Source organism: Episyrphus balteatus, chromosome 2, assembly GCF_945859705.1.
Source record: "Episyrphus balteatus chromosome 2, idEpiBalt1.1, whole genome shotgun sequence".
NCBI lineage: Eukaryota > Metazoa > Arthropoda > Insecta > Diptera > Syrphidae > Episyrphus > Episyrphus balteatus.
Genome location: NC_079135.1, coordinates 119,077,760 through 119,105,343, shown reverse-complemented (window position 1 = coordinate 119,105,343; position 27,584 = coordinate 119,077,760). Strand labels below are relative to the sequence as shown.

At 29.6% G+C, this 27,584-nt stretch overlaps 2 protein-coding genes and 1 long non-coding RNA gene across 3 annotated transcripts in view; 1 reads left to right on the top strand and 2 right to left on the bottom strand.

The window, feature by feature from the left end:
- LOC129910181 (uncharacterized) overlaps positions 1 to 27,584 on the bottom strand; it is a 283,266-nt gene that overhangs the window by 27,026 nt on the left and 228,656 nt on the right. The gene's annotated exons all lie outside the window — the stretch shown is intronic.
- LOC129910164 (farnesol dehydrogenase-like) lies at positions 285 to 27,516 on the bottom strand. Its single transcript, XM_055987437.1, has 3 exons — positions 27,303 to 27,516; positions 553 to 1,151; positions 285 to 483 (listed from the first exon to the last, which is right to left on the bottom strand). The coding sequence occupies exons 1-3, from the start codon at positions 27,358 to 27,360 to the stop codon at positions 310 to 312; spliced, it is 831 nt and encodes a 276-aa protein (XP_055843412.1). The 5' UTR covers positions 27,361 to 27,516; the 3' UTR covers positions 285 to 309.
- Positions 20,970 to 21,864, top strand: LOC129910175 (farnesol dehydrogenase-like). Its single transcript, XM_055987448.1, has 2 exons — positions 20,970 to 21,574; positions 21,633 to 21,864. The coding sequence occupies exons 1-2, from the start codon at positions 21,005 to 21,007 to the stop codon at positions 21,804 to 21,806; spliced, it is 744 nt and encodes a 247-aa protein (XP_055843423.1). The 5' UTR covers positions 20,970 to 21,004; the 3' UTR covers positions 21,807 to 21,864.

Below are 27,584 nucleotides of genomic sequence, written 5' to 3'. Positions count from 1 at the left end.
CTATAATTATACCTATCGAGATCGACTACCATAAATGATGTTAAACGCCTACTGGTTAGTCTTTATCAAATAATGAAAAATATAGTGTCATCAACACTGCGTGCAAAATTAGTTGCATATCTTGAGGGCCCACAAACAAATTTCAGTTCAGAATAAATGTACAATATTTCATTTTCCGATGAACGCTGAATTTTGCGATTCATAGGAAAAATCATGTCAATAAGTTTTTTTTTTTAAAGTTAAGATTTTATTAAAATTTCATAGCAATCAATTTTGATGTTCTGAACTTTTTAACCCTAAATTTTCAATCTAAATTGGTTCTCCAACAGCTTTTATAATCAACTCAAGAACTTGAACGTGTTTTGGAGTAGAAATTGCAAATAACACAGCCTGTGACACATCTTCAGCTTCAAGAACTGTTGAATTATTTTCATACGCTTCCTTGGGTAGAATTTCAGTTCTCACTCCACCAGGACTAATGCTCTGTAAGAATTAAAAAAAAAAAAACACATACTATTAAAACTGGCTAGTATTCTCAAAATATGTACTCACTGTAGTCTTAATTTTACTTCCTATCGACCTCAATTCATTCCTCAAGGTCTCATTGATAGCTGTAACTGCAAATTTTGATGCTGAATAAACATTCAAATTGGCACAACTTGGATCTCCAATTACATGATGTCCAAGCCAACTATTAATATGCAATATATGACCATCATCGATATTTCTATCATTCATACTCTTAAAAGCAGCTTGAGTTGCATAAATTAATCCTTTAACATTTGTATCGATAACATCGTTGAATTCTCTTGAATTCATATCAAGCAACTTGCCAAATCGTAGAATTCCTGCATTATTCACTAGAATATCCGTGCCACCAAGAGTTTCTTCAATCCAAGAAAAAGTTTTCTTTACTTCTGTTTCGTTGGTAATGTCTAATTTTCGGGGATAATAGAAATCTTGAAGATTCTTGGGAAGTTGTGAACGATTTTTTTCTAAACGTTCAAGACGTCTTCCAACAGCTACAACTTTCATTCCAGCTTTGATTAAATCATTTGCTATGGCTTTTCCTATGCCTGAACTGGCTCCAGTTACAACTGCAACACGATTTTGCCAACGTTCCATTATTTTTGCTACTAGCTTACTTAAGTCTGGGAAGAGAAAAGAATTTCAACTGTGGTCTAAGTGGGATTTTGTTGATGCTTTTAAACTACTTACTAGTTACTTATAGAAGCGGTTATCTGTAAACATATTAATCTGCTTGGATGCAAAAATAAATAAATAAAGAATACCAAGTTCATTTCAATAGTTCAAGGTAGTAATTTTACAGAAATGCATTAAAAAGTTCCTTGATAAGAAATTTCTGATAAGGTTTACAATGGAATACAAAGAATCTCTAGTTAATATTTTTTTGTACTAAATTTCATAAATTTATTCTTACAAAAATCCTTAAGACACAAAATGATGAAGAATAAAATACTCCTTGGCACACAAAGATACAAATAAATTTTCCTTGTTTAACGCTAATTTAAAAACATAAAAATAATAACCATCTGGAATTTTATTTCCCACTATAAGCTCAAGCATATTGAAATATAACTACCCACACGATGATGCCCCACCACTTTGCACAAAAGAGAGAGTAGGGCCAACAACCGCCTGAGAATTATAATATATCAAAATTTTTCACAATGTAAACGTTCCGAACTTGAACCCGGATACAAGTGGAACCCTCTTCCAGTAACCAGATTTCCCCATACAGACTGGCTAAGGAAAAAGGAAATGTTGGTTAACCACAAATTTTGCAATGTGCTACAAGAAAAGTGCACACACAAACACACATACACAGAAGATATAATAATTTTATTATTTAAAATTAAATTTAAATGCTTTGGTTTAATGTGTGCGTGTGGTGGAGGAATATTATAGAAAGAGGGTATGTGTGTTATATGAGGTCAAAATTGTGGGAGAAGAGCGAATATCTTGAAAGGATTTCGATGGAAAGTAGGTAATTTTGTTGCAACTTGTGGTTAGTTTTTGGGATATAAAAGGAGAAATAAATTTAACACCGGTTGTATGGAATTACAGCTTCTTAAGGTAAAGGATTCTTAAAGTGGAAAGAAAATGCTTATGGATTTGTTTTTTTACATCTTTTGCATAAATTCATGAATATTTACTTCTTTGGAAATAAAGAAGAAGAATACTGCTCCTTGGAGATGCAAAATGTAACTGGTTTAAAGGGATACAAAATGTATTTTAAAAACATTCAATTATTGTTCTGCCATTGTTACACGTTACATTTAATATCACGAAGAACCACCTAAAACTATCTCTTAAGAGATCTAAAATTATATGTTAACTTATTTGGTCAGCTATAAAAATTGTATAAAATGTGATTAAATGCTTCTCTGGAAAAAAAAAATGTTGCGTATACACCACAGTGACCACATATTTTAAAACTCCTACAATAAAAAGTAGGCATCAGATGAAAGCGGTTAAAACAACCAAGATACTAGAAAGAATGACTCGCAACGTAAGAAAATGGCTCCATCGACTTTTAAAATAGTGGTAGTTTTTTAAATTATCTGTACGAGGTCCTGAGAGTAAAAATTTTATTATCTTAAACAAAATTGTGCAAATAAATTGAGAAAAAATTCTTGGCTTACATTCTTAGGGGAGAGTTCCGTTAGAATGGCAAATTGTAATTCAAAGTTTTGCAAATCAAAAATAGCAAAAGTTTGTACTCCAAAATTCTGTGAATAATGATAATGAAAAAATTGCACACTTTTTTCACTGTCAAAACAATTTGTCTTTTATCATTTACAAAACTTTGGAATATACAGAAATTCTAAATACAGAATTTTGTGTTTAAAGAATTAAAAAAAAAACAGCGCTTTGAATTTTAAAATACAGAATCTTGGAATCGGAGTTTTGGCACATACAGAATTTTGACCCAAACTTATTTAGTACAGGTAAAATAGTACTTAAAATCAAGAAATAAAACAAAAATTGTTACACTCATGAAACTTGGCAAAAAGTTTGCTTTTAGGATAAGAACCATGGACAAAAAAAGTCTATACAAAAAAGTTGGGTGGAAGGGTGTTTTTTCACAAACAAGAGGACAAACAAAAAATTGTTGGTAGAATATCATCATATTACACATGTTTTCAAGATATTTTTTGATGCTGAATCTAATGACATAAAAATAAAGTCAATACGATTGCTCTAAGAAAAGTTATTTAAGATTAAAAACAAGGATGCTTTCTGGTGAATTTTTGACTTCAACAGGTAAAATATAACTAAAACCCATGTGAAAAACATGCTACACTGATGAAATTCGTGATAAAGGTTTTAGATAAAGCAGTGACAAAGGATTCATTAAGTTCTTTAAATTATTTTTAGTGAAAGGATGTTTTTTTGATAGATTAAGTTGTGTGTGAGAAAGGTATTATAACAGCTTACTTAAATTTTATTAATTTTTAAAACTTGGTGAAAAAGTTTTGGTTGGTATAAGAATTTAGAATTTATAAGAAGTACAAAATTATCTTGAGTAAACGGGTGTTTTTTTTTCAAGAAATGATGAAATTCGGAACTAGTACCACAAAAACCGGGAAAAAATTGTTACAAAAATGAAAATTGGTAAACATGTTTCATTTATAACAGAAACCAAGAACCCAAAATGTCTATAAAAATATTTAAGGTTAAAGGGTGTTTTTTTTGGGGAAAATAGTTAAAATGGTATAAAAGGTACCCTCACGAAATTCAATATATATGTTCTCTTTCTCATGGGGAATAAATAAAAGAAATCTATAATTTTTTTTCATGTCAAAGGGTGTTTTTTTAGGTGTAGAGAAAATATGGGTATATTTGGAAAAGTGTGCTATACTAGAGTAGTACCCTATTGAAGTTCAGAAATTATGTTACTTTTGAGATAAGAAACAAGAATCTAAAGTGTCTATAAAAATTTCATGGTTAAAAGAGGGTGTTTTTTTTTAAGGAAAACAAAAATGATGGATCACCCTTAGAAATTTGATGAAAGCGTTGAATTTGGGATAGAAAGCAAGAATAAAGAGTTTTTTATAAAACGAAATTATGTGAAAGGGTGTTTTTTTCGAAGAGACAGTAAAATCTGTAATTGGTTCCAAAAAGCCAATGTTTCGTGTAAAAGGTCTAAGAACTTCAGTATAAACGTTTAATTTGTCATCGAAACCCAAAATAAAATAAATCATTGGCTTTTTGGAACCAATTACAGATTTTACTGTGTCTTCGAAAAAAACCCCTTTTTTTATAGACTTTTTTTGTCGTTGGTTCTTATCCCAAAAGCCAAGTTTCATGAGTGTAACAATTTTTTTTTTTTTAATGCCTATTTTACCTGTACTAATTTGGAAGAAATCATTTATAATTCCTCTTCATTAGAAAGGCAAGGAAGGTGAAATTTATAGCGCATCAACCAGATTATCGGTTATTCCAAAACTATTCGAGGCCTTCAATGTGAATCTCTATATTTCAATGCAACGTCATTGTTAACAAAAGGCCTAGGTATATTTCGATTCGTTTAAAAATAAGAAACAGTAAGAATCGCATATTCACACATTTTAGTAAGGCGTTTGATAAGATCTCGCATCGTATTTTGCTTAAGATATTTACTAAGAATTATTGAAGAGTTTTGCGATTTATTGAATATTTAGTAACTGGGCTTCAATCTTATTTGCCAAATAGGTGATTTTTAAAGATTTCCTATCAAATTACTCTTGTGTTTATTTCAGTATACCGCAGGGCAGCCATTTTGGCCCTTTCCTTTTAATTTTATTTATAAATTCTGATCTTTATTGCAAAACATTTTTTCATAACATTCATTCGACTAATTATTGAGTTCGCTTGTCTGGTCTTATAACAAGGGTAAAAAAAAGATTTTTACACTTTTTTTAAGAGGCTTAAACTGGAAAAGATTATTATGAACTCCTCCCTTACAAGAATAGACTTAAACTTATTGATATACTTTCCCTTGCCTTGAGAAGAGATTCTTCAATTTATGTTTTTCATTTATTGTTTAATTATTTAATTAGGTAATTAAAGAAAATATTAACTCTTTGAACCTTTTGTCTCGTATCAACTTCAATATTCTTAGAATTGAAAATGTTTAATTTATTTAATTTTTTCAATAACAAATTCAGATAAGTTTAATTCTCAACTAATTTTAAAAAATTATATGCCTATTCCATATTCTAATTTATAATTTTACTTTTTTTATCATTATATAGTATTTAGCTGTGTTAAACAAATAAAAAAAAACTCCTCCTTTTTATATTCTTGTTATTGATTTCCCTAAAGAAGAAATTCTCCGTAGTAAGCTTCCATTTTCTGCATGAACTATCCTCTAAGACTTGCCATCTTGGCCACATGCATTCAAATTTGCCTTCAATACATATTATGTACCTAAAAGAAAACCCAAAAATCTGTTCGTTCCAGCCTTGCCTCTTGTTGCTTTTTATAAGTTAAGTGACTTTTCCGCATATTAGGTACGCTCTCTCCATTACAAAACGCCTTTACTCACCCATTAGTACACAAAACACAAATACACCAACAAAGTGTTATAATGTGTCCTGTGTATAATATAGTATACGTAACCGTACATATTTATTGCACCCATTTTACTCTGTTTTTGGCACTGAAAATGCCATTATTTGATTCGGTTGAGTGACGCAAAAGAAAATTAATATTGTCAGAGCTCTCCATAGTCCGTACACAGTTTAAGGAACAACCATAACGATGACCAAGAATATGAAGTGCTACTATGTCCATCAATTTAAGTAATTTATATCGCATTTTTCTTCTTTTTGGAGACACATTTCCGACAAATGGTTAACTCATTAGTTCCTTGTGGTTTGTGTGTGAAAATGAAAAAAAAAAAAAAAAAAACTGTAGGAGAAATGAAATCTTTATGTCTTTTGATGTTTGGTGTGAAATTATTTCATGGATATAAATTTTGATCAACACTAAGCTTTATGACAATAAATCATTGAACTCTTGGAACAACAATATTTCCAAGTTTAAATGCTTGAACGCGCACTCAGCTGGAAAATTTGTTAAATGCACGTGTTTGAAATACAAGATATTTTGAGGGGCTGTTTTGCTGATTTAATAGGTTAATACCCTTCTGATGGGTTGGAAAGATTTATAATTGTTGCAGACAGGTGGCAGTCAATGATAGAATGTTTAAAGAGTATTAAACGCCAAGTTTAACTATTTTTATCTATACGCTTAAATATAAAAGGAAAAAAAATTACTACAACTTGAAGTTAAAAATTGCAATTAGATGAAAATTGTCCACCACAAATTTTAAAATTAGGAACTAGCTTCTTCCAAACTAATTTACCTTAAACCACTCCCAAACTGATTTCAAAGTGGGAAAGCGGCTATGATACGCCAACAAATGTTACTAGCAACTATGATATGAGCAACTATGATACGAGTATAACGATGTTACGAATTCAAATGCCCCGAATTCAAATGCGACGAATTGTATGGAGGCTTTTTTTTCGTGTTGTATTCGATCTGGCAACAATAAGAGGAACGTTGTGAAATAATGATAATAATGGAACATAAGAGATGTTAGCTGATTGGTCAAACATTAGTATATAAGCCAAACAGAAGGTGGGGTTGGTTGAAATTTTTTTGTAAGGTCTCAAAGAATTATGAAGTCGTTGTCGGTGCAAAGGAAAAATGAAAAAATGATAGAGAAGCAAAAGAAATAAAATTGGAGGGGTGATTGCCATTGCATGTACATATGCTTGAAAGTAAGAAAGCTGGAACATTATAAACGTAAAGGCAAAAACAATGTAAGTAGGTTTGAGCATCTTGCAGACCTTTTAGAACAAGTTTTGGTCTTGTAAGGAGTTTTGTTTTTTAGATTTTAATGAAGGGAGGTCTTTACTAGAGCCTGTCGTAGAAGTGTCCGTGCATCTGTTCAGTTAAGGGTCCATTTGTTAGCTACTGTTTTGAAGTTTGATGATTTTTATGTGACTACATTTTTTATGTTTTAGGTTTAGGTTTTAGGTTTAGACTCAAATAATTTTGTTAATATATAAATACCTACATATCGTCGTCGGTGGAAAGCAAAATTGTTCTTAATCCACTTTTTACCATTAATGAGATAATGATGCAGTTTTACTAATTTGAGGGTGCTCTTTCCGAATTTGAAAAGCGTTTTTGTCTAAAAAAATTTCTGAAAGTTAGACCCGAGTATTCTTAATTGTTCTAGGTTCCATCATATTTTGTTCTAAGTCCACTTTTTATTTAAGGAAAGTGCGTAGATAGGTACTTGTATAGGAATTTTTCTATGTTCAATTTTGGTTTTTAGTAAGAAAAATAGAAGTAGGTTTGTAGGGTTTCTTCAAAAGGAAAAAACAAACTTTATAAAAAATATAACTTGAAATACCGAAATTGAAACTTAAAAATCGCTTTTTAGTGGGGTGGCTTAGCATTAAAAAAGACCTCCATTATGCACTACTTTGTGATAAAAGCGTGAAACTTATATCTTTGGTAGTACTTAATAGAAGAGTTATTTTGAGATATTGGACCAATTTGTATTCCATCCGGTATGGTAGATCCAAAAGTTTTTGTCTGTTGCACCCGCATTGTTGCATTTTATAGTAAAGCTAATGAAACAATTTTATTAATAAAATACATGATTTCGAGGTAATTTCAAATGCCCGATCGAATAAAATCAATACCAAAATGTCTGAACCATCATGGAAAAAGTTATTGCACTCTTTATAAATAGTCATTTACTTAAAGAACAAGAAGTGAAGTGACATGATGGTCGAGACATTTTGGTATTGATTTTTTTCGATCGGGCGTTACAAAACACCTCGAAATCATGTATCATTTTACTAAAAATGTTTCATTGTCTATACTATGATATGCCACAAATCGAGTGCAACACAGAAAAAGTATTGTATCTACCCTTCCGGATGGAATACAAGGTGGCCCAATATCTCAAAATAACAAAATAACGATTGAACTATTTTTTAACGCTAAGCCTCCTCACTATAAGTTTTATGTTTGACTTCGTTCTACATAAAATGCTTCAAAAGCCAAGTTTAGCTATATGAGCAAATACGTGCGACACTTTCGTGCATTGTACTTATAATTATAATTACATATGCAGAACCTTCTCGTCAGGAGGCTATTGAGCCACTAAAAAAAAAAAACAAATATAAGAAACAAAATCTTCACATTTCAGTTGTTTTGGTTTGGTGGGGGGTTACTTATAAATTTTTATTTAGTCAAAGTAACCACCAATCAAAATTTTTTAAAATGACCAGCCAATAGAAATTGCTTTTCAAATATATACTTAACCTACCTATTTAAAAATTTTCGCAACTACAAAAAAAAAATTCAAATTTCCTATTGGCTATTGCTTTGATAAATAAATTACAAAAATGAAACTGCCCCCACCAAATTGAAACGACTGAAAGTGAAATGCAAATTTGTGTTTTTTTTTTTAGTGGGTCTCTGACCTCCTAAGCAGAGGGTGGTGTAGTTTGTATTACTCTTCTTCTATATTTTTAGCAGATATATATAATATAGATGAAAGATATCTTCATTTATGTGGTCGTATTAGTCTAGGTGGTAAGGTGATTGCCTCCCACTCTCACTGTTTTGGGTTCGCATCCCAAAAGTTACATATGTTTTTTTTTAATTTTTAATTTTTTTTTTTTTATTTTAAATTTCAAAAAATATTGCAATATAGCATATGCCATATGAATTTAAAATGATTTTTTTTTTTTAAGAAAACCTTGAAAAATTTAAACGCGCAGTCTAATTTTCAAATGCTCAGAATGATCTTCAAAAATTTTTCAGCTTCCAACGTCTAGGTATTCAAAAGAATTTTTGGGTACACTCAGGTGTATACGTACTTATTTTTATTACTTCAAAAGAAATGATAATATTTGAAAGCTTTTAGCATTTTTATTTTTGAACTCATTTTTATGTGGAATTAGAAGATTTACACTTTTAGTCCACGAAATTACATAAAAATTATAATTAATTAGTTTAGTTATAGGTTGTCATCGAAAAAAATTGATAGAATAGCGTGAGGACATAAAAATAAATGTTTTTTTTGCTTTTTTTGATGAAATTTGATTGAGTTCAAAAAATTCTAGCTCTTTTTGTAGATGTCATATAAGGATGATCGATACGAATATTTTAAGCTCAAACAATAGGCTTTCAGATAGTATAAATTTGTTTATACACTGTTTCAGAAAAAATTGCATTTAATAGGTGTTTTTTTGTTTTTTTTGATGTAAATGATTGTTTTCAATGATATATTTTATACTTTTTGCGCATTGTAAAAAGTTAAAAATGGTTTTATTCTTAAGAAAAAGGGTTTTAAGTTGCATAATTTTTTTTAAGCTTTTAAAATAAAAAAATTAATAGATTGAGAAAATAAAAAGGTATTTTTTTTTAATCTTTTTCTTGTAAATTATGATTGTTTGAAATAAGTAAACACTTCAATTGACTCATTTAAAAAAAAAAAAAAAACACAATCTGTTTTCTGACGACGTTATCACGTAAAATCATCGTCCGTAAACTGGATTTTTTAATTGAATATCAATTGATAATTGTTAAATTTTCAAAGTCCATACCTACTTTTCATAAGATTTAAGGTAAAAAGTTTTTAAAAAATTAAGTGTCACTTAATTTTACACTCATATATAAAGGAGAGTGGGCATTTTGGCCCATCGGTGTAACACATTGAGTCATACATCAAATGAAAGGTCTCGATGAGTGTATTATTTTTTTGTATGGGCACAAGTCTGTATCTCGTGCAGGGAAAGTGCATTGGTGCATTTTATTTTCAAAAATGTATGTAATAAAATTCATAAAAGTATACATTTTGACTAGACGTTCGATAAAATTGTTTCAAAAACATTACAAAACTGTGTTGGAAGTTCAGTTGGGCTATTCCATCACCAGTTTTCACCCATGACGCAATGCATTTTTCGTTTTTTAGAACACTTTTGTATGGGACGTGGCTCATTTGTTTAGATGCTCTATTGACTAGATTCAAAAACATAATAATAACGGTGTTCTGTTGGACTAATCCATCAACTGCTTTAATTAAAAAAAAAATGCATTTATCGTTTTTTATAGATTGAAATGCAATAACAAAAAATGTTTGAGTAAGTATATGATCTTCTGTACTTTGAAGTCGTGTGCGAAACTACCTTGTTGGTTTTAAAATAATTTAAATATACGAAGGTTGTGACTAATTTTTCAAAAATGCAACTCAAACTACAAGTTACATATATTACTCAAAAAATGTTGGTAGGTATTATGAAACCACAAACCATACGACATGGATTTAGTCGTTTCTCCACCTTTTTTTGTTCTAAAAACATAAACATTTAAAATAACCTTGAATACATTTTTGAACATAAAATGCACCACTGCACCTTCCCTGCACGAGATACAGACTTGCGCCCATACAAAAAAATAATACACTCATCGAGACCTTTCATTTGATGTATGACTCAATGTGTTACACCGATGGGCCAAAATGCCCACTCTCCTTTATATATGAGTGTAAAATTAAGTGACACTTAATTTTTTAAAAACTTTTTACCTTAAATCTTATGAAAAGTAGGTATGGACTTTGAAAATTTAACAATTATCAATTGATATTCAATTAAAAAATCCAGTTTACGGACGATGATTTTACGTGATAACGTCGTCAGAAAACAGATTGTGTTTTTTTTTTTTTTTTTAAATGAGTCAATTGAAGTGTTTACTTATTTCAAACAATCATAATTTACAAGAAAAAGATTAAAAAAAAATACCTTTTTATTTTCTCAATCTATTAATTTTTTTATTTTAAAAGCTTAAAAAAAATTATGCAACTTAAAACCCTTTTTCTTAAGAATAAAACCATTTTTAACTTTTTACAATGCGCAAAAAGTATAAAATATATCATTGAAAACAATCATTTACATCAAAAAAAACAAAAAAACACCTATTAAATGCAATTTTTTCTGAAACAGTGTATAAACAAATTTATACTATCTGAAAGCCTATTGTTTGAGCTTAAAATATTCGTATCGATCATCCTTATATGACATCTACAAAAAGAGCTAGAATTTTTTGAACTCAATCAAATTTCATCAAAAAAAGCAAAAAAAAACATTTATTTTTATGTCCTCACGCTATTCTATCAATTTTTTTCGATGACAACCTATAACTAAACTAATTAATTATAATTTTTATGTAATTTCGTGGACTAAAAGTGTAAATCTTCTAATTCCACATAAAAATGAGTTCAAAAATAAAAATGCTAAAAGCTTTCAAATATTATCATTTCTTTTGAAGTAATAAAAATAAGTACGTATACACCTGAGTGTACCCAAAAATTCTTTTGAATACCTAGACGTTGGAAGCTGAAAAATTTTTGAAGATCATTCTGAGCATTTGAAAATTAGACTGCGCGTTTAAATTTTTCAAGGTTTTCTTAAAAAAAAAAAATCATTTTAAATTCATATGGCATATGCTATATTGCAATATTTTTTGAAATTTAAAATAAAAAAAAAAAAATTAAAAATTAAAAAAAAACATATGTAACTTTTGGGATGCGAACCCAAAACAGTGAGAGTGGGAGGCAATCACCTTACCACCTAGACTAATACGACCACATAAATGAAGATATCTTTCATCTATATTATATATATCTGCTAAAAATATAGAAGAAGAGTAATACAAACTACACCACCCTCTGCTTAGGAGGTCAGAGACCCACTAAAAAAAAAAACACAAATTTGCATTTCACTTTCAGTCGTTTCAATTTGGTGGGGGCAGTTTCATTTTTGTAATTTATTTATCAAAGCAATAGCCAATAGGAAATTTGAATTTTTTTTTTTGTAGTTGCGAAAATTTTTAAATAGGTAGGTTAAGTATATATTTGAAAAGCAATTTCTATTGGCTGGTCATTTTAAAAAATTTTGATTGGTGGTTACTTTGACTAAATAAAAATTTATAAGTAACCCCCCACCAAACCAAAACAACTGAAATGTGAAGATTTTGTTTCTTATATTTGTTTTTTTTTTTAGTGGCTCAATAGCCTCCTGACGAGAAGGTTCTGCATATGTAATTATAATTATAAGTACAATGCACGAAAGTGTCGCACGTATTTGCTCATATAGCTAAACTTGGCTTTTGAAGCATTTTATGTAGAACGAAGTCAAACATAAAACTTATAGTGAGGAGGCTTAGCGTTAAAAAATAGTTCAATCGTTATTTTGTTATTTTGAGATATTGGGCCACCTTGTATTCCATCCGGAAGGGTAGATACAATACTTTTTCTGTGTTGCACTCGATTTGTGGCATATCATAGTATAGACAATGAAACATTTTTAGTAAAATGATACATGATTTCGAGGTGTTTTGTAACGCCCGATCGAAAAAAATCAATACCAAAATGTCTCGACCATCATGTCACTTCACTTCTTGTTCTTTAAGTAAATGACTATTTATAAAGAGTGCAATAACTTTTTCCATGATGGTTCAGACATTTTGGTATTGATTTTATTCGATCGGGCATTTGAAATTACCTCGAAATCATGTATTTTATTAATAAAATTGTTTCATTAGCTTTACTATAAAATGCAACAATGCGGGTGCAACAGACAAAAACTTTTGGATCTACCATACCGGATGGAATACAAATTGGTCCAATATCTCAAAATAACTCTTCTATTAAGTACTACCAAAGATATAAGTTTCACGCTTTTATCACAAAGTAGTGCATAATGGAGGTCTTTTTTAATGCTAAGCCACCCCACTAAAAAGCGATTTTTAAGTTTCAATTTCGGTATTTCAAGTTATATTTTTTATAAAGTTTGTTTTTTCCTTTTGAAGAAACCCTACAAACCTACTTCTATTTTTCTTACTAAAAACCAAAATTGAACATAGAAAAATTCCTATACAAGTACCTATCTACGCACTTTCCTTAAATAAAAAGTGGACTTAGAACAAAATATGATGGAACCTAGAACAATTAAGAATACTCGGGTCTAACTTTCAGAAATTTTTTTAGACAAAAACGCTTTTCAAATTCGGAAAGAGCACCCTCAAATTAGTAAAACTGCATCATTATCTCATTAATGGTAAAAAGTGGATTAAGAACAATTTTGCTTTCCACCGACGACGATATGTAGGTATTTATATATTAACAAAATTATTTGAGTCTAAACCTAAAACCTAAACCTAAAACATAAAAAATGTAGTCACATAAAAATCATCAAACTTCAAAACAGTAGCTAACAAATGGACCCTTAACTGAACAGATGCACGGACACTTCTACGACAGGCTCTAGTAAAGACCTCCCTTCATTAAAATCTAAAAAACAAAACTCCTTACAAGACCAAAACTTGTTCTAAAAGGTCTGCAAGATGCTCAAACCTACTTACATTGTTTTTGCCTTTACGTTTATAATGTTCCAGCTTTCTTACTTTCAAGCATATGTACATGCAATGGCAATCACCCCTCCAATTTTATTTCTTTTGCTTCTCTATCATTTTTTCATTTTTCCTTTGCACCGACAACGACTTCATAATTCTTTGAGACCTTACAAAAAAATTTCAACCAACCCCACCTTCTGTTTGGCTTATATACTAATGTTTGACCAATCATCTAACATCTCTTATGTTCCATTATTATCATTATTTCACAACGTTCCTCTTATTGTTGCCAGATCGAATACAACACGAAAAAAAAGCCTCCATACAATTCGTCGCATTTGAATTCGGGGCATTTGAATTCGTAACATCGTTATACTCGTATCATAGTTGCTCATATCATAGTTGCTAGTAACATTTGTTTGCGTTTCATCATTACTAATTCGTACTGTCCAACTACCTGAACTACAAATCCACTTCAGAAACCCTAATTTGTCACTTGGGAGATTTTTTTGTAACTCGGGATTTTTTATTGTAGCTTGGGTTTTTTTGTACCTTTAAACATTTCTTGTCACTTGTGACATTTTTTTCGCTTGTGACATTTTTTGTCACTTAAAAATACTTTCACAAGGGACATTTTTTGTTACTTCGTACAAAATTTTTGTCACTTGTGACACTTTTAGTGATTTGAGACAATTTTTGTCACGTACTTCGTGACATTTTTTATCATTTCTTGACAGGGTTGTAAACATTTTTTTTAAGGCATTTGTTTTACATTACAAATTTTTAAAAAAAATCTTATTGCAAATAAATAATTTTGCATTAAAAAAAAATATTTATTTCAACTGAAAAAAATTGCATTCAAAAAAATGTATTGCAACTGAAAAATATTTGCATCGAAAATAAAATTTTCATTGGAATACAAAATTTTCTGCAATAAAAAAAAAAATTCAATGTAAAATTTGTTTATTTAATATTATTTTTTTAATATTGCTTCGAATTTTTTACAATTTCATCTATTTGACCATACATAAGCAATTTCAACTATTAATAAGGCCAAATAGTTAAAATTGTAAGACATTCGACGAATATTTAATGCGCACTTGCATTGATTTTTTTTCAGTTCATTTTTATATGCAATAAAATTTTTTTTAATTTCAATGCAATAACATTTTTTTTAATGCAATTTTTTTTTTTGCAATAAATATTTTTTTTTTTTATTTCAAATCCTTTTTTTTTTATGATTGATATTTTTTATTAATTTTTGTCACTTTATAATTTTTGTCACTTCTGATATTTTCTGACATAAGGTCATTTTTGAAACTTTTGACATTTTTTATCTTTAGGGATATTTTTTGGCACTTGTAGCTTTTTTTGTTATATTTTTTGTAACTTGGGACATTTTTTGTTACTTGGGACATTTTTTATCCCAAATCAAACCGAATCACTCTCAAACTACAAATAAAATAGGTACTTTGGAACCAGTTCTGAAACCACCGTCATTTTGATACTTACTTTTAAAAAAGTTTGTAAAAATATACGAAAGTAGATTGATAAATAATATCATAAACTAATTTATCCATTTTTCTTAAATTTGTTATTCTATTTTTTCGGTACTGTAAAGCCTGAACTACATCAAAACACAAAGTCTAAAAAGTACGAAAAAGTAAAAAAGCTCAAAATATAAAAATCACATGTATATTTACCTGACATCTATGGAAAAAAATTAATTAAAAAAGTTTTAAATTTCAAATAAAAAAAAATTGAAAAAGTAAACAAATTACAGTCAACTCCATCTTAGTCGAATCGCCACAGGACACGAAAATTGGTTCGAGTTAGAGGGAAATTCGACTATGAGGAATCTATTTAATCTTTTTGCTGCAGTCGGTTTCATTAAAAACGGTAAAAAAATTTGAGTTAGAGGAAATTTTGACCTAAAGGAAGTGCGACTTATAGGGAATCGACTGTATTTTAAATTTCAATTGTTTGTCAAAAGAGCTTTTTTTTCGCAAAATGACAGGAACTATGTGATCGAAGGGCTACCTTACGGGAAGGATATAAAATATTGTTTGAGTGTATTTGTTTTTAAAAATTTGTGAAAATTGAAAGCTTGGTCTTGTTCAAGCTTTTTGAATCGAATACTTTTTTAAATGAAAGGGAGATATACAAATAAGCTACTAGGGGGAAGAAGAAAAAACATCTTGTTTACTTTTTTGTACTTTTTTGACTTTGTGTTTTGATGTAGTTCAGGCTTAAGAAAAGAAGTATCGAAATAAATTATACAACCGACTTTTACTTTAATTTCTCAATTGAAGTGTAAATAATGACAAGAAGAAAAATAAATTTAACTGTTATTTTCCAAACACTCTGTGCTATATTTTTGTTCTTCAAAATACATAGAATGTTGTAGGTATTATACCAAACCAAAAGAAAAGCTGTAAAGTTAACTCTCTGTCAATTCAAGTGTAAATAAAATACAAATTCAATTGAATGACTCTCTTTCTAAAAGCCAAATTACAAACAACAACAACAACAACAAGAACAATGATATAAAAGCACAAATCATCTCAAAAAAGGAGTTGCAATGGATGTTACCTCTTAAAATTGCATATAGCTATATTCTATCTAATACAACTACAAACTCTCCTATCAAATTCACCCTGAAATTGTACATATATAACTCGTCGCGTTTTATAGTACGTTTACTGTACCTACTCTAAAAGACAACTATAGAATAGCGTCGAAAGGACAAAAGACGAAGGCAAAAACAAACACAACTGCGAACTAACTGAGTGCAATAAATACATAAAAGCTGTCGTTTGCTTTATTAAATAGAAGAGAAGCATCTTCTTACACTAAGGATCTATCTATATATATGGGCTCTGTGTTGAATGTGCATTGTGCACCCTTTTACCCTTCTTCGATATGGTTCTATAATTTAGAAGCTTTGTAATATATTTAACCGTGGAAATGGCCATAACGCGCAACTTAAACCCGTCGCTTGGAAGGTGTACTGATTTGTACAAACATTTTATTAATGATCTTTTAAACAAAAAATATGTGTACTGTTCCAAAAAGGTACATGTACTGTTTCAAGTGAAAGTACTTTTAGAGAACAAATACTTTTAGTACAAGTACTTTTATAATTATAAGTTCTATATCAAAAGCATAATATTTTCCACCTTCAGTTAATTATATTTGAGTACACGTACTCTAACAAGTTCAAGTATTTTTAAGTAGGTACAATAAAAGAGTAAAAGATTTTTTTATTTGTGGAACGTGTTTTTCAGTATTATGTACTATTTATGAATGTCATTATATTTATCAGGTACCTGAACTGATTCACGTACAGTATATTTTTTGAGATTGAGTACTATTTTAAAGAAAGGTACTCTTAAAGTATTTAGAAGTCGAAATGTATTAAAAACTGGTACTCTTGGTACTCTCTTCAGGGCCAGTCATTTTCCAGTCAAGTGAGTTACTGAACTAAACGAACTCTTTAAAGTATCAGTACATTTTTTATATTCCTAGATACCTATCTATCATAAACGTTTCATTCTTTTTAATTTTGATTACTTCCCCCTTAAAGCAATTCTTTACACCGTACCTGGCTTAAAACAAAACGATATGCGTCTTGTAAGTCCGTCCTAACTGTTCGTCGTCGTCCTTAACCATCAATGGGCCATAGAGAAAGCATTGCAATTGCTTTGTGTATTGTGTTAGATGTTGTTGTAGATGTCCTTTAACAGCAGGACCTTACAAAAGTTCGTTTGTCTTTAGGTTTTGTAGTATCTATTGTTTCAGTTCCTAAGCATAATGCACTATATACAATACAACAATCTGCTCTCGTTGTGCAATCATTTGAATTTTACAAACAACACAAACACAGTGTGCGCCACATGCGAATTGTTTCCAGCAGTCTGATGCTTAGTTTTTGTTTTTGTGATTTCTTTTTTTTCTTTTGAATGTGCGTTTGCATATTGAGTATTATGGGTGTTTTCGATGTGGGATTTTTTTTCTTTATAGTTACGAATGCAAGAACAAAGTGGTGTTTTTATTCCATTAGTTTTCTTATAGTTTACAGTAATTTTGTATTTCCCACCAGACAACCAGGAAGACCATAACACTGTTCATGATGAAAATTAATTCAAACATTTATTGGTTATCATAAAGGGGCATGTGTAGTGTAGTACATACTAAATTATAAATAAAATAAAATAAAATGCACGACTGGGGTCGCACGTACTTGCTCAAGAAAATTAGGAATATTTTAAAATTTGATATTTTCAAGAAATTTCAAAAGTAGTGTAAGAAAATAAAATCTATTTTATAATTAATTAAACACCGTTTTAAATGATGTTTTACAAGAAACAAAGTAATGTCATTTTATTAAAAGATATTTTTAGAAAAAAATTTTCGAAAATCGTTTTTTAAATAAATAATTTTTTATATGTATACAAAATTTCTAACATTTTTCAAAAAAAAAAGTTGTAAAACGAAATTTCAAAATTTTTCAAAAAATTGATTTTTCAAAAAAAATTTTGAAATATTTAAAAAAAATTCAAAAATGCATTTTTTGAAAATTTTCTAACATTTTAAGATTATCTTTACCTAAACGCTTTTGTATGAAAATTTTCGTTGAAATCGGGTTAATGTTGTACGAGATATTCTGAGACCAAAAAAACCGTTCTACGACAGATTAATAACGGTACAAAAAATATTTTTTTTATTTCAAAAGTTGGCTCTTATGTGTAATACTAAACACAAAAATTTTAATCAAAATTGTTGTAGCTGAAAATAATTAACTTTTCTATTTCCGTTATATGGATCAGGTACCGTTAGTTTTGGTCATAAAAAGAATTTCAATTTCTCCTCTAGGGAATCACCAAAAACTGCTAACTACCAAGTTTGAAGAAAATCACTTCACTCGCTTAGGCTGTAGCTCAAGGTATGTATATACAGACGGACAGACAGCCGGACCCACTTTTTTGGTATTCTCTATCATCGTAATGTCATGTAAAATTGTTATCTCGAGTTTTTTTTACGAATCCTAAACTTGCCCTATAGTACTTATAATATCGCAAGTAAAAATTCAGAAATATAAATGAATAAAAAAAAAACACAAAAAAAAAAAATAAAATGTACTACTGGGTCGCACTAACTTGCTCTTAAACTTAGCGTTCAAGTTGCTAAAATGTTTGAGACTTTTTATGTAGAAACTTTTTAAATGAATATGAAAATAAAAAAAAAAAAACACAATTCGTTTTTAAAAGGAAAAAAAAAAACAGCGTCTTAAAACTCAAATCCGATTGGGCTCTATTTTTTGAGAAAAAAATTTCAATATCGTTAGAGCCGTTTTGAAAAAAAAAAATGAAAATAAAGATGGTATGCCATTTTGCAGTAATTTAATCAACACTTTAAATTTTAATTAAAATATAATACAGTCAAATAAATTGAAAAAAGTGGGTAAACCTCGGAATGAATGGTAATAGAAATTTTTTTTGCTCAATACCTTCGTTTTGGCATTCTATAGCATACCTCAAAAGTCTAGAAAAATCTAATGTCCGCAAGTCGCGATTTTGAATTTCAAAGCGCGAAATGGGGATTTTCAAAATTAGCAAAAATAAACAATGATATTGTATGCATATATGATATATGATTTTTAAGGGTATTTTTTAATGCTGATTCCAAAAAATCTAAAATCAAAATTTCAAATTTCATGCAAAATTTAGTTCCGCTACCATAACTTTTAAGGGTTTTTCGGTAGTAAGATTTGCAACTGTTATAATAATATGGGTTGACAGATGAAAAACAGGTATAACTTTTTTCAGAGACGTCAGATTGCCTTGATTCTAGATTTTTTAGAATCAGCATTAAAAAATACTTCGAAATCATATATCATATGTGTATATAATACCATCGTCTATTTTTGCTAATTTTGAAAATCTCCATTTCGCGCTTTGACCTTGAAAAACGCGACTTGCGGACATGAGATTTGTCTATACTTTTGAGGTATGTTATAGAATGTTAAAACGAAGGTATTGAGCAAAAATAATTTCCATTAGCATTCATTCCTAGGTTAAACCCTTATTTGACTGGATTAATAACACTGGTCGGCAACGAAAATGGAGCTTGAACCAAACCATACTTTTCTAAAGAACTTTTGTGTGCTGATTCCGAATCTGAAGTCAAAATTTAACTGGCACGTCAAGTTTTTGAAATATTTAAAAATTAACAGGTCAAAAACGTGTATTTGTGATACTTTTGGCGTTGAATTTCATCACCGTTAAATTTTTTTTCGCAAAACTACATATGCAATATTCAAAAGCCATATTTTATCGTTTTAAATACGTTTATTTTTATTTTCGAAATTATTTTTTTCTAAAAGATATTTGGTATAGAAAGGTATAATATCTCAAAATCTTGGTGGTTAAGGTAACTTATGGTTTTTGAAGCAGATTTGAAGTAAATTTCAGTTTTCGACTCCTGATTTGGTTGAAAAAATAGCAAAATATTATTTAAAAATAATATTTTTAGATCAAATGTCAAAAAACATTTGATTTAAAATTATTTTTTGGGACTTTATAGATAAAATTGTGATGAGCAGAGCTCAAAAACTAGACGTGATGCAAAAAATCTGTAAACTGTTTTGAATTCAGCACATTTAAGATTATTTAAATCACCTTACAAAGTTCTTGCTCCCGATTTTTTTTGTTTTTTTGCCGACCAGTGTAATCGAAAATTCGATTTTTCAAAAAAAAATTTTAATTAGGTATATTTTTTAAATCCAAAAATTATTTTTTCAAAATTTTATTTTTGATGTACCTATAGCAGGTATACACAAACCATATAAGTTTTTTTTTTTTTTTTTAATTTTGTTGAAACTAAGCAAATCGTTTGGGGGAAAACTATTAAAAAAAAAAAACGGTTATATGGGAGGTATCGTTAATAACGATTTTTGAAAAAAAAACATGATAGGTATACCGTTATTTTGACATAAAAAAAATTATTCCAAAAGTTTCTCTGTACAAGATCCAAAAACTGCTACATACCAAGTTTGAGGTGGATTGGTTCATCCATTTATGCTGACATCCTGAAAGAATGACGGACTGATAAAAAGAAGAACTTTTGAGATCCACCGTAATTTCGCTATCAAATAAATTTTACCACTTAAATAATAAATATTTTTAGGCCAGATATGATCGTATTTTTAGGAGTGACTTAGTCCACTTTCATAATTAAATTTAAAATCAGCAACATTAAACTCAAATATCCAAATTTTCCCTCGTGGAAGCATAACGACACCTTTAATTTATTAACAAACTTGTTCGTACATTAAGCAAATTTTGACACCTATCCGCATGTGTTCGTCTTAAAATTTGCAAAGTAGCTTAGCAATAAATTAACATTCATAATGTGTTTCTGACGTAAGAATCTAATAAAAAATTGATTAATTAGAACCTAGCACATAAGAATTTCGTTTCAACGAAACCTTTAAGAATAGATCAAAAGATATAAATCAGACATAGTATTTATTGATATTTCAGTTAAGATGGACCGTTGGCAGAATCGGGTTGCTGTAGTCACTGGCGCTAGTGCAGGTATTGGTGCTGCAATTTTCAAAGATTTAGCTAAGGCTGGTCTAATTGTGATTGGATTAGCTCGTCGTGTTGATCGTGTTGAAGAGTTGAAAAAAAGCCTTACTGCAGATCAAAGATCTCGTGTGCATGCTTACAAATGTGACGTTTCAAGTGAAGAATCAGTAAATTCAGCATTCGAATGGATTATTCAAAAATTTGGTGGTGTTGATATTTTAGTCAACAATGCTGGATTACTTTTGGATGGCAACCTTTCTACTATGCCCATTGCAGATATCAGGAGAGTTCTTGATACAAATGTTATGGGAGTGGTACATTGCACACAACATGCATTCAAAAGTATGAAGGATCGGAGTTTTGATGGACATATTTTAATTGTGAATAGCATTTTGGGGCATTCGATTCCGATTTTTCCAACACATGTTGGCTTCAATATTTATCCATCTAGTAAATATGCTTTAACTGCTATAACTGAGATGTATCGACAGGAGTTTAAAGGACTTGGGACTAAAATTAAAATCACTGTAAGTTGATTTCAAGTGAAAATTAATTTTTTTTATAATTTTATTTTCATTCTTATAGAGCATAAGTCCAGGATTAGTGGAAACAGATATGGTTGAAGATATCAAAAAGGATATTGGTCCTGTTGTTCTTAATGCACAAGATATTTCTGATGGAGTGATGTATGCCATTTCAACACCACCACATGTTCAAGTTCACGAGCTGACTATTAAACCAATTGGAGAAAATATGTGAAAAAAACAAGTATTTTTAATAAAATAATATTACAAACAGCTGTTAAAACATTCATAAATTATTTTTGGAAATGATTCTATTAATTTGACAATAGAGATTATGATTGCATGGCTTTATAAAATCAATTTTTGATGAATTTTGATATTTTTTTTTTTTGTATTTGCATCTAAGTCAAAAATTGATACAATAAAAAACATGATTGGGTCGCACGTAAACGATTAAAAAGATTTCAACGCAATATTAGAAAAAAAAAATTAAAAAACATTATTTTAATATTTTTTTTAAAGCTTCAAAGTTTTTCTTTTAAAATCGGTGAATATGAATTTTTGAGATTTTTTTTTATGTGTGGATTAATAATAATCTCTTAAGAAATTTTTTTAAGCGAATGTTTGAAAACATAGGTAACTACCTATAAAAAATATTAAAAAAAAAAAACAGTTCCAAAAATAAAAAAAAAACCAGATTTAAAATTTTTTTTTTTAAAACAAGTGAGCTAATTTTTCAAAATTACGTGAAAATTAATTTTCGGAGAAATTTTAATTTATTTCATTCACTGTGTTACACATATTTCAAGGATTAAAACAATCAAGATTTTGGATCAATAGCATAGTCCAAAGGTAAATTTCGCAAGTATTTTCGAACAGGATTTGAATTGAACAAGACACAAGAGACTCTACAGAGGGATTTTCGAAGTGAATTTTTTTTTTTAACTAAAAATAACGGTAGGGGAGAGTGGGGCCAAATGTAACACTTTTTTCTAAAATCGATGGTTCTCCTACAAATTTGAAAGTGGACCAACCAGACCTTTTTTAAATTAAAGACCCATGTTTTAGCTCCAAGATCCATCATAAAAATTAAGCAAAACATAACGGTAATGTTGAAAAATAAAGCTTCCAAAAAAAAAATCGTGTTGTTTCAACCTACCCCACATACGGGGCAAAGTGTAACACATACCGGGGTAGGTTGTACCAAGAACTAAAAATAAGAGAAAAATACCTTTATTTGCTTATATTTATTTATTTTTAATTAATAACAATAAAAACAAACCTCAGTCATGAAATTTTGGTGCAAATTTGTAAAAAGTGGAGCAAATCCAAGATTTCCAGAGAAAATTTGACAGTAGTCTTAAATAAAAGTTATTCGAATTCATAAATTGTTTTATAAGCTTTATGAATTCAAGTGGTGGTTCAAAAATGTGTTTCCAATTTCAAAATAAATACAAATTCAATTACAAGCATTCATATTCAGGGTTGTTAATTATATTAGGTAAACAATTTTTCAGTATAGGTAGGTTTTTACATGGTACAACTTGCCCCGGAAAAATGTTACAACTAGCCCCAGCATGAAATTTGGCACATAAAATCAATTTAAAAAAAAAGCGAAACTGATATAGACATAACATATACACCCAATTTGAGCCAAAACACAGTTGCATATAACAAAAAAACACTTAGCACTCTATCTTTTTTGGGTAAAGAGGTAGACCAAAAATAAAATTAAAAAAAAAAGTTACAAACATGCATTTTTTGGGCACCACTAGTGTAACTTCTCACCCTGTCGTCTAATCTTCATCTGAAGAAAATGTGCCGGTAGATATGCAACAATTGAGCATTTTTCTCCTTTACGCGTTTCTTAATATTGAAAGGAACATCGCTTTTTTTAGCTGTTAATTCTTACCCCTGTTACATTTAGCCCCACTCTCCCCTACTTGAAATATACAATTTTTGGAAAAGATACATTTTTTCAAAAACGGCTCATAACATTTTGTTCAAAAAAATGCAATGCTAGTTTTTAAAAAGGGGTAGGTATCTTTCGATTAAAACATTTTTTTTTCGAAAATCATTCCTAATTTTCTAAAATAATTTTTTATGAAAAAGTGTATATATATATGTAAATAGTTTTAATATAGATAAAAATAAAATTTTTTTCAAAATTTTATTTTTATATTTTGTATTTAAAGAAAAATTATTTTTTTTTTGAAAAATATAGTTTTCAAAAACCGAGCATTGAATTTTTTGATTTAATGATTGATTTAATGGCTACAAAAGGGCATTTCATCTTTCATTTTTTTTTTTTTTTTGCATAAATTGTTCAAATGTTAAAAAAAAAACAGTTCACAGTTGGCTTTTCAAAAATAAAAAATCCAATTTTTGAAGTTATACTTCTTATGGGAGGGTGGGTATGAAAATTTACTTTTTGACAAGAATGTCAAAGGGATTATGACGCGATCACCCTGGGTAGCAGGGCTGTCGTTTCACCTTTAGAGTAGGCAGTACTTTAGTATTTAAAAATGCAGTACGGCGAACATAAAACACACAACACGTTGCAAGTTACATGTTTCATGTGGCAAGTTGCATGTGGCAAGTTGCATGTGGCAAATTGCATGTGGCAAGTTGTATGTGGCAAATTGCATGTGGCAAGTTGCATGTGGTAATTTCCATAGAGCAAGTTGCCAGGGTTGCAAAAAGCTCACATTTCAGCTCAGCTCACAGCTCAGCTCAAATTTGAGCTAGGTACCATAGCTTTGCTCATTTGAGCTGAGCTGAAAGTGAGCGCCCCAACTTCCAACGCCTATATCTCGGAATTTTGAAGAAAATGAAAAAAATTTTTGATGCCAAAAGGTAGCGGGGACTCTAACCTACATTTGGGTACAACTCTCATCCCTATAGGTCCACGTGTTCTCAAACCGGGAGAACTTAAAAGTAAAAAAAAAATAGGCACGATTCTGAAAAAAAAGGCATGATGAGGCGGTTTAATATGGAAGGCGATTTTTTTTAAATCTAATAATGTGCAAAGCGTAGGCCCATGACACAAGCTATCATTTGGCATCACTCCCAAAAATTGCTCTCAAGCGTTCAAAGATTCGGGGATTTTTCGCAAAAAAAAATGTACCCCAACTTTCAAACGCGATTTTCTCGGAATTTTGAAAAAAGTCGAAAAACCAGATTGTACCGGAAATTTTTTTTTTATGATAAAAAAAGAAATATTTTACTAAAAAAATAGAAATATATTTACTATTAAAAAAACCAAGAGAAAAGATCACGAAAAATTATCTGTTTTATTTGAATCATTTATTTTCAAAACATGATAAGTCCATGATTTTAAATTTTGCAGGAGAAGAAAAAAGGTTCTATTTTCTTTTGATGTGTGTAGCAAAATTTATAAAAAATATATTCTGTAGAACTTTTGCATAGGTACAAAATACCGTTTCGTTTTAAATTTTTGGAGCGATAGTTCAAAAGATAAAAAATAAAAACGCTTTTGGACTTATCATACTTTGAAAAGAAACGGATGTGAAATTAATTTTAAAATGGGTACACAATTTTGCTTTCATCCCCAGTCTATCACAAAATTGTATTTGAGATTAAAATATAATGTCCGGAGTCTTCTTTAACTTTAAAGACTCTTTAAACTTAAGATTTTCAGCCAGTAGCTTAATATAGCATTTACACATAAAAAAGCTGTTGTTTATTTTCAAAAGATGATAAGTCCGGGACTTATCCTGTTTTTGATACTAAAAAAATTTTTCGCTTAGCTGTAAAATCGGATATAGATGGAGTAGATACTTCATTATTTTGAAGATAGATGTGGTTATCCCTAGAGTAACAATTTAGTCAAAAAAACGAATTTAAAAAAAAAAGTGGACTTATCATGTTTTGAAAATAAATGATTCATTTATAAAAATATCCATGTGTTAAAATAATTCCATTAATAACTAGAACCAAACATCTTAAGCTATGGTGTTTTATAAAAGTTTAAAATATCTTCATATTTCATTATACTTTCCAAATAAAAATCAATGTATCCTCTCACCCATCACAGCTCAGCTCAGCTCACTTTACCTTAGCTCACCCAACAGCTCAGCTCACCGACAGCTCAGCTCACCCAACAGCTCAGCTCAACCATCAGCTCAGCTCACTTTCAGCTTAGCTTACTTTCAGAATTTGAGCTGAGCTGTGAGCTGAGCTCAAATCACTTTTGAGCTTTGTAGCAACCCTGCAAGTTCCATATTGCTACTACTAGTGCTGAAGCACACACAATTCTCATAAAATTACCATATCGCATATTTTATGCGCAATTCATTTACTTTCTATAAGCATAGAAATACCGTACGTTCTGAACCGCACAACACGAGTAAATTTCACAGAATAAATTGAAAACTACATGGACGCAAGGAGGATGAAAGAATTAAAATTGATAAAAATGTAAAAAAACGAAGTGTGGATTAATTAACTTAATAATAGAAATTAAAAATATCAAATGAAATTCATTTACATATACTGAAGTATAACTTCAGTCGCGTGTACATACATGTGTACACACACTCTTTTTTTTCTATTTTTTCTTATTTTTATGAAAATATAAATATGAAAATTTTATTGTACAAACCAAACATGTTCAAAAAATTACATATAAAAAAAAAAAACGGTTGATAGGTAACAGGTAGCTACTGTAAAAAACGGTTGTTTATTTTTTTTTTTTTTTTCAAAATTAGAACCTTATTTTCGAAAGAACAGGTATTCCCGACAAACAATTTTGCTTCTATAAAGCTTTACAGATGCAATTGTTGCTTCTGTAAAGCATTATAGAAGCAAAATTGTTGGTGGGGTTTGTTTTATTAGAATCTTTAGAACCGTTTTTGAAAAAAAGGAAGAACAGAATTTTCATTTTCTTCTTTTAGTACAGGTAAAATAGTAGGGATGGGAAAAACCGGCCGGTTTAAACCGGTTTCGGTTTTTTTGCTTCGGTCAACCGGTTTTTTTTCGGTTTTTTTGTTCTCCCGGTTTAAACCGGTTTTTGCGAAAAACCCGAAAAAAAAACCGACGAGACAAAAAACTGAAAACCATAAAAACTTTCATTCATCTCTTATAAAACGAAATAAATCTAAAAAAGCTTTGCTTAGTAATTTTCTTCGAAAAGTTTTTTATTTTTTGGTTGACAAATTAAGTTAAATTTTGTTTTTGGCTATCAAATCAAACAGAAAAACCGAAAACCGGTTTTTCCAAAAACCGGTTTTTTGGCCCTGTGCCGGTTGCCGGTTTAACCGAAAGGAAAAAACAGGAAAAACCGAAAAATTTTTACACTCATGAAACTTGGCAAAAAGTTTGCTTTTGGGATAAGAACAAAGGATAAAAAATCTTCAAAAACCTAAATTGAAAAATTCACCATTAGAGCTGAGGAACGTTTAAGATAATTCTGCCTGGGGTTTCGTTTGATACTCTACCAACTTTTCATTTAAATGGGGATGAATAAAAAACTCTCAGTTTAAATATTAAATTTAACATTGAAGGCACTAATCTGGAATTCCCACACTTTTTTTTTGAAAATTGTTGGAAAATTACTTTGTATTGCAATAGGTTGAAACGACTTAATAATGTTATCTGCCAAACTCAAAGTCAAATTTAGCATGTTATAAGATCACAACATCTATGTTTGTAAAGTGCTAAAAATAAAAACAAATCAAACTATCTGGTATACATACATACACATATGTACATATACTGATCAAAACTTGAGTTATTATGCAATTACTGTTCTCAATTAGAATTCTCATCGCAGATTGTCATTAAGTTGAGGGTGACGACGCGACGGCTACGTAACAGCTTCCTATACTAAACAAATAATTATGGTCGATCGACATGGAATATTTGTGAGTTAATTTTATTAGAATTTGCAAGTCACGTACGTATAGGTTATAATTGAAGACTCTTACATGATAAAAAGCTCGCATCATTTCAAGCCGTTTGCGCTTTTCTTGGGGGCGTTTTTTTTTTTGTA

Excerpts from the sequence above, each read along its gene's own strand:
- LOC129910175 (XM_055987448.1), top strand. The coding sequence starts at position 21,005 with ATGGACCGTTGGCAGAATCGGGTTGCTGTAGTCACTGGCGCTAGTGCA. Across the intron at positions 21,575-21,632 it reads GGACTAAAATTAAAATCACT|AGCATAAGTCCAGGATTAGT; the intron begins GTAAGTTGATTT and ends TCATTCTTATAG.
- LOC129910164 (XM_055987437.1), bottom strand. The coding sequence starts at position 27,360 with ATGAGAATTCTAATTGAGAACAGTAATTGCATAATAACTCAAGTTTTG. Across the intron at positions 1,152-27,302 it reads TCAAGTTTTGATCAGTATAT|ACTTAAGTAAGCTAGTAGCA; the intron begins GTACATATGTGT and ends TTCTCTTCCCAG. Across the intron at positions 484-552 it reads GAAGTAAAATTAAGACTACA|AGCATTAGTCCTGGTGGAGT; the intron begins GTGAGTACATAT and ends TAATTCTTACAG.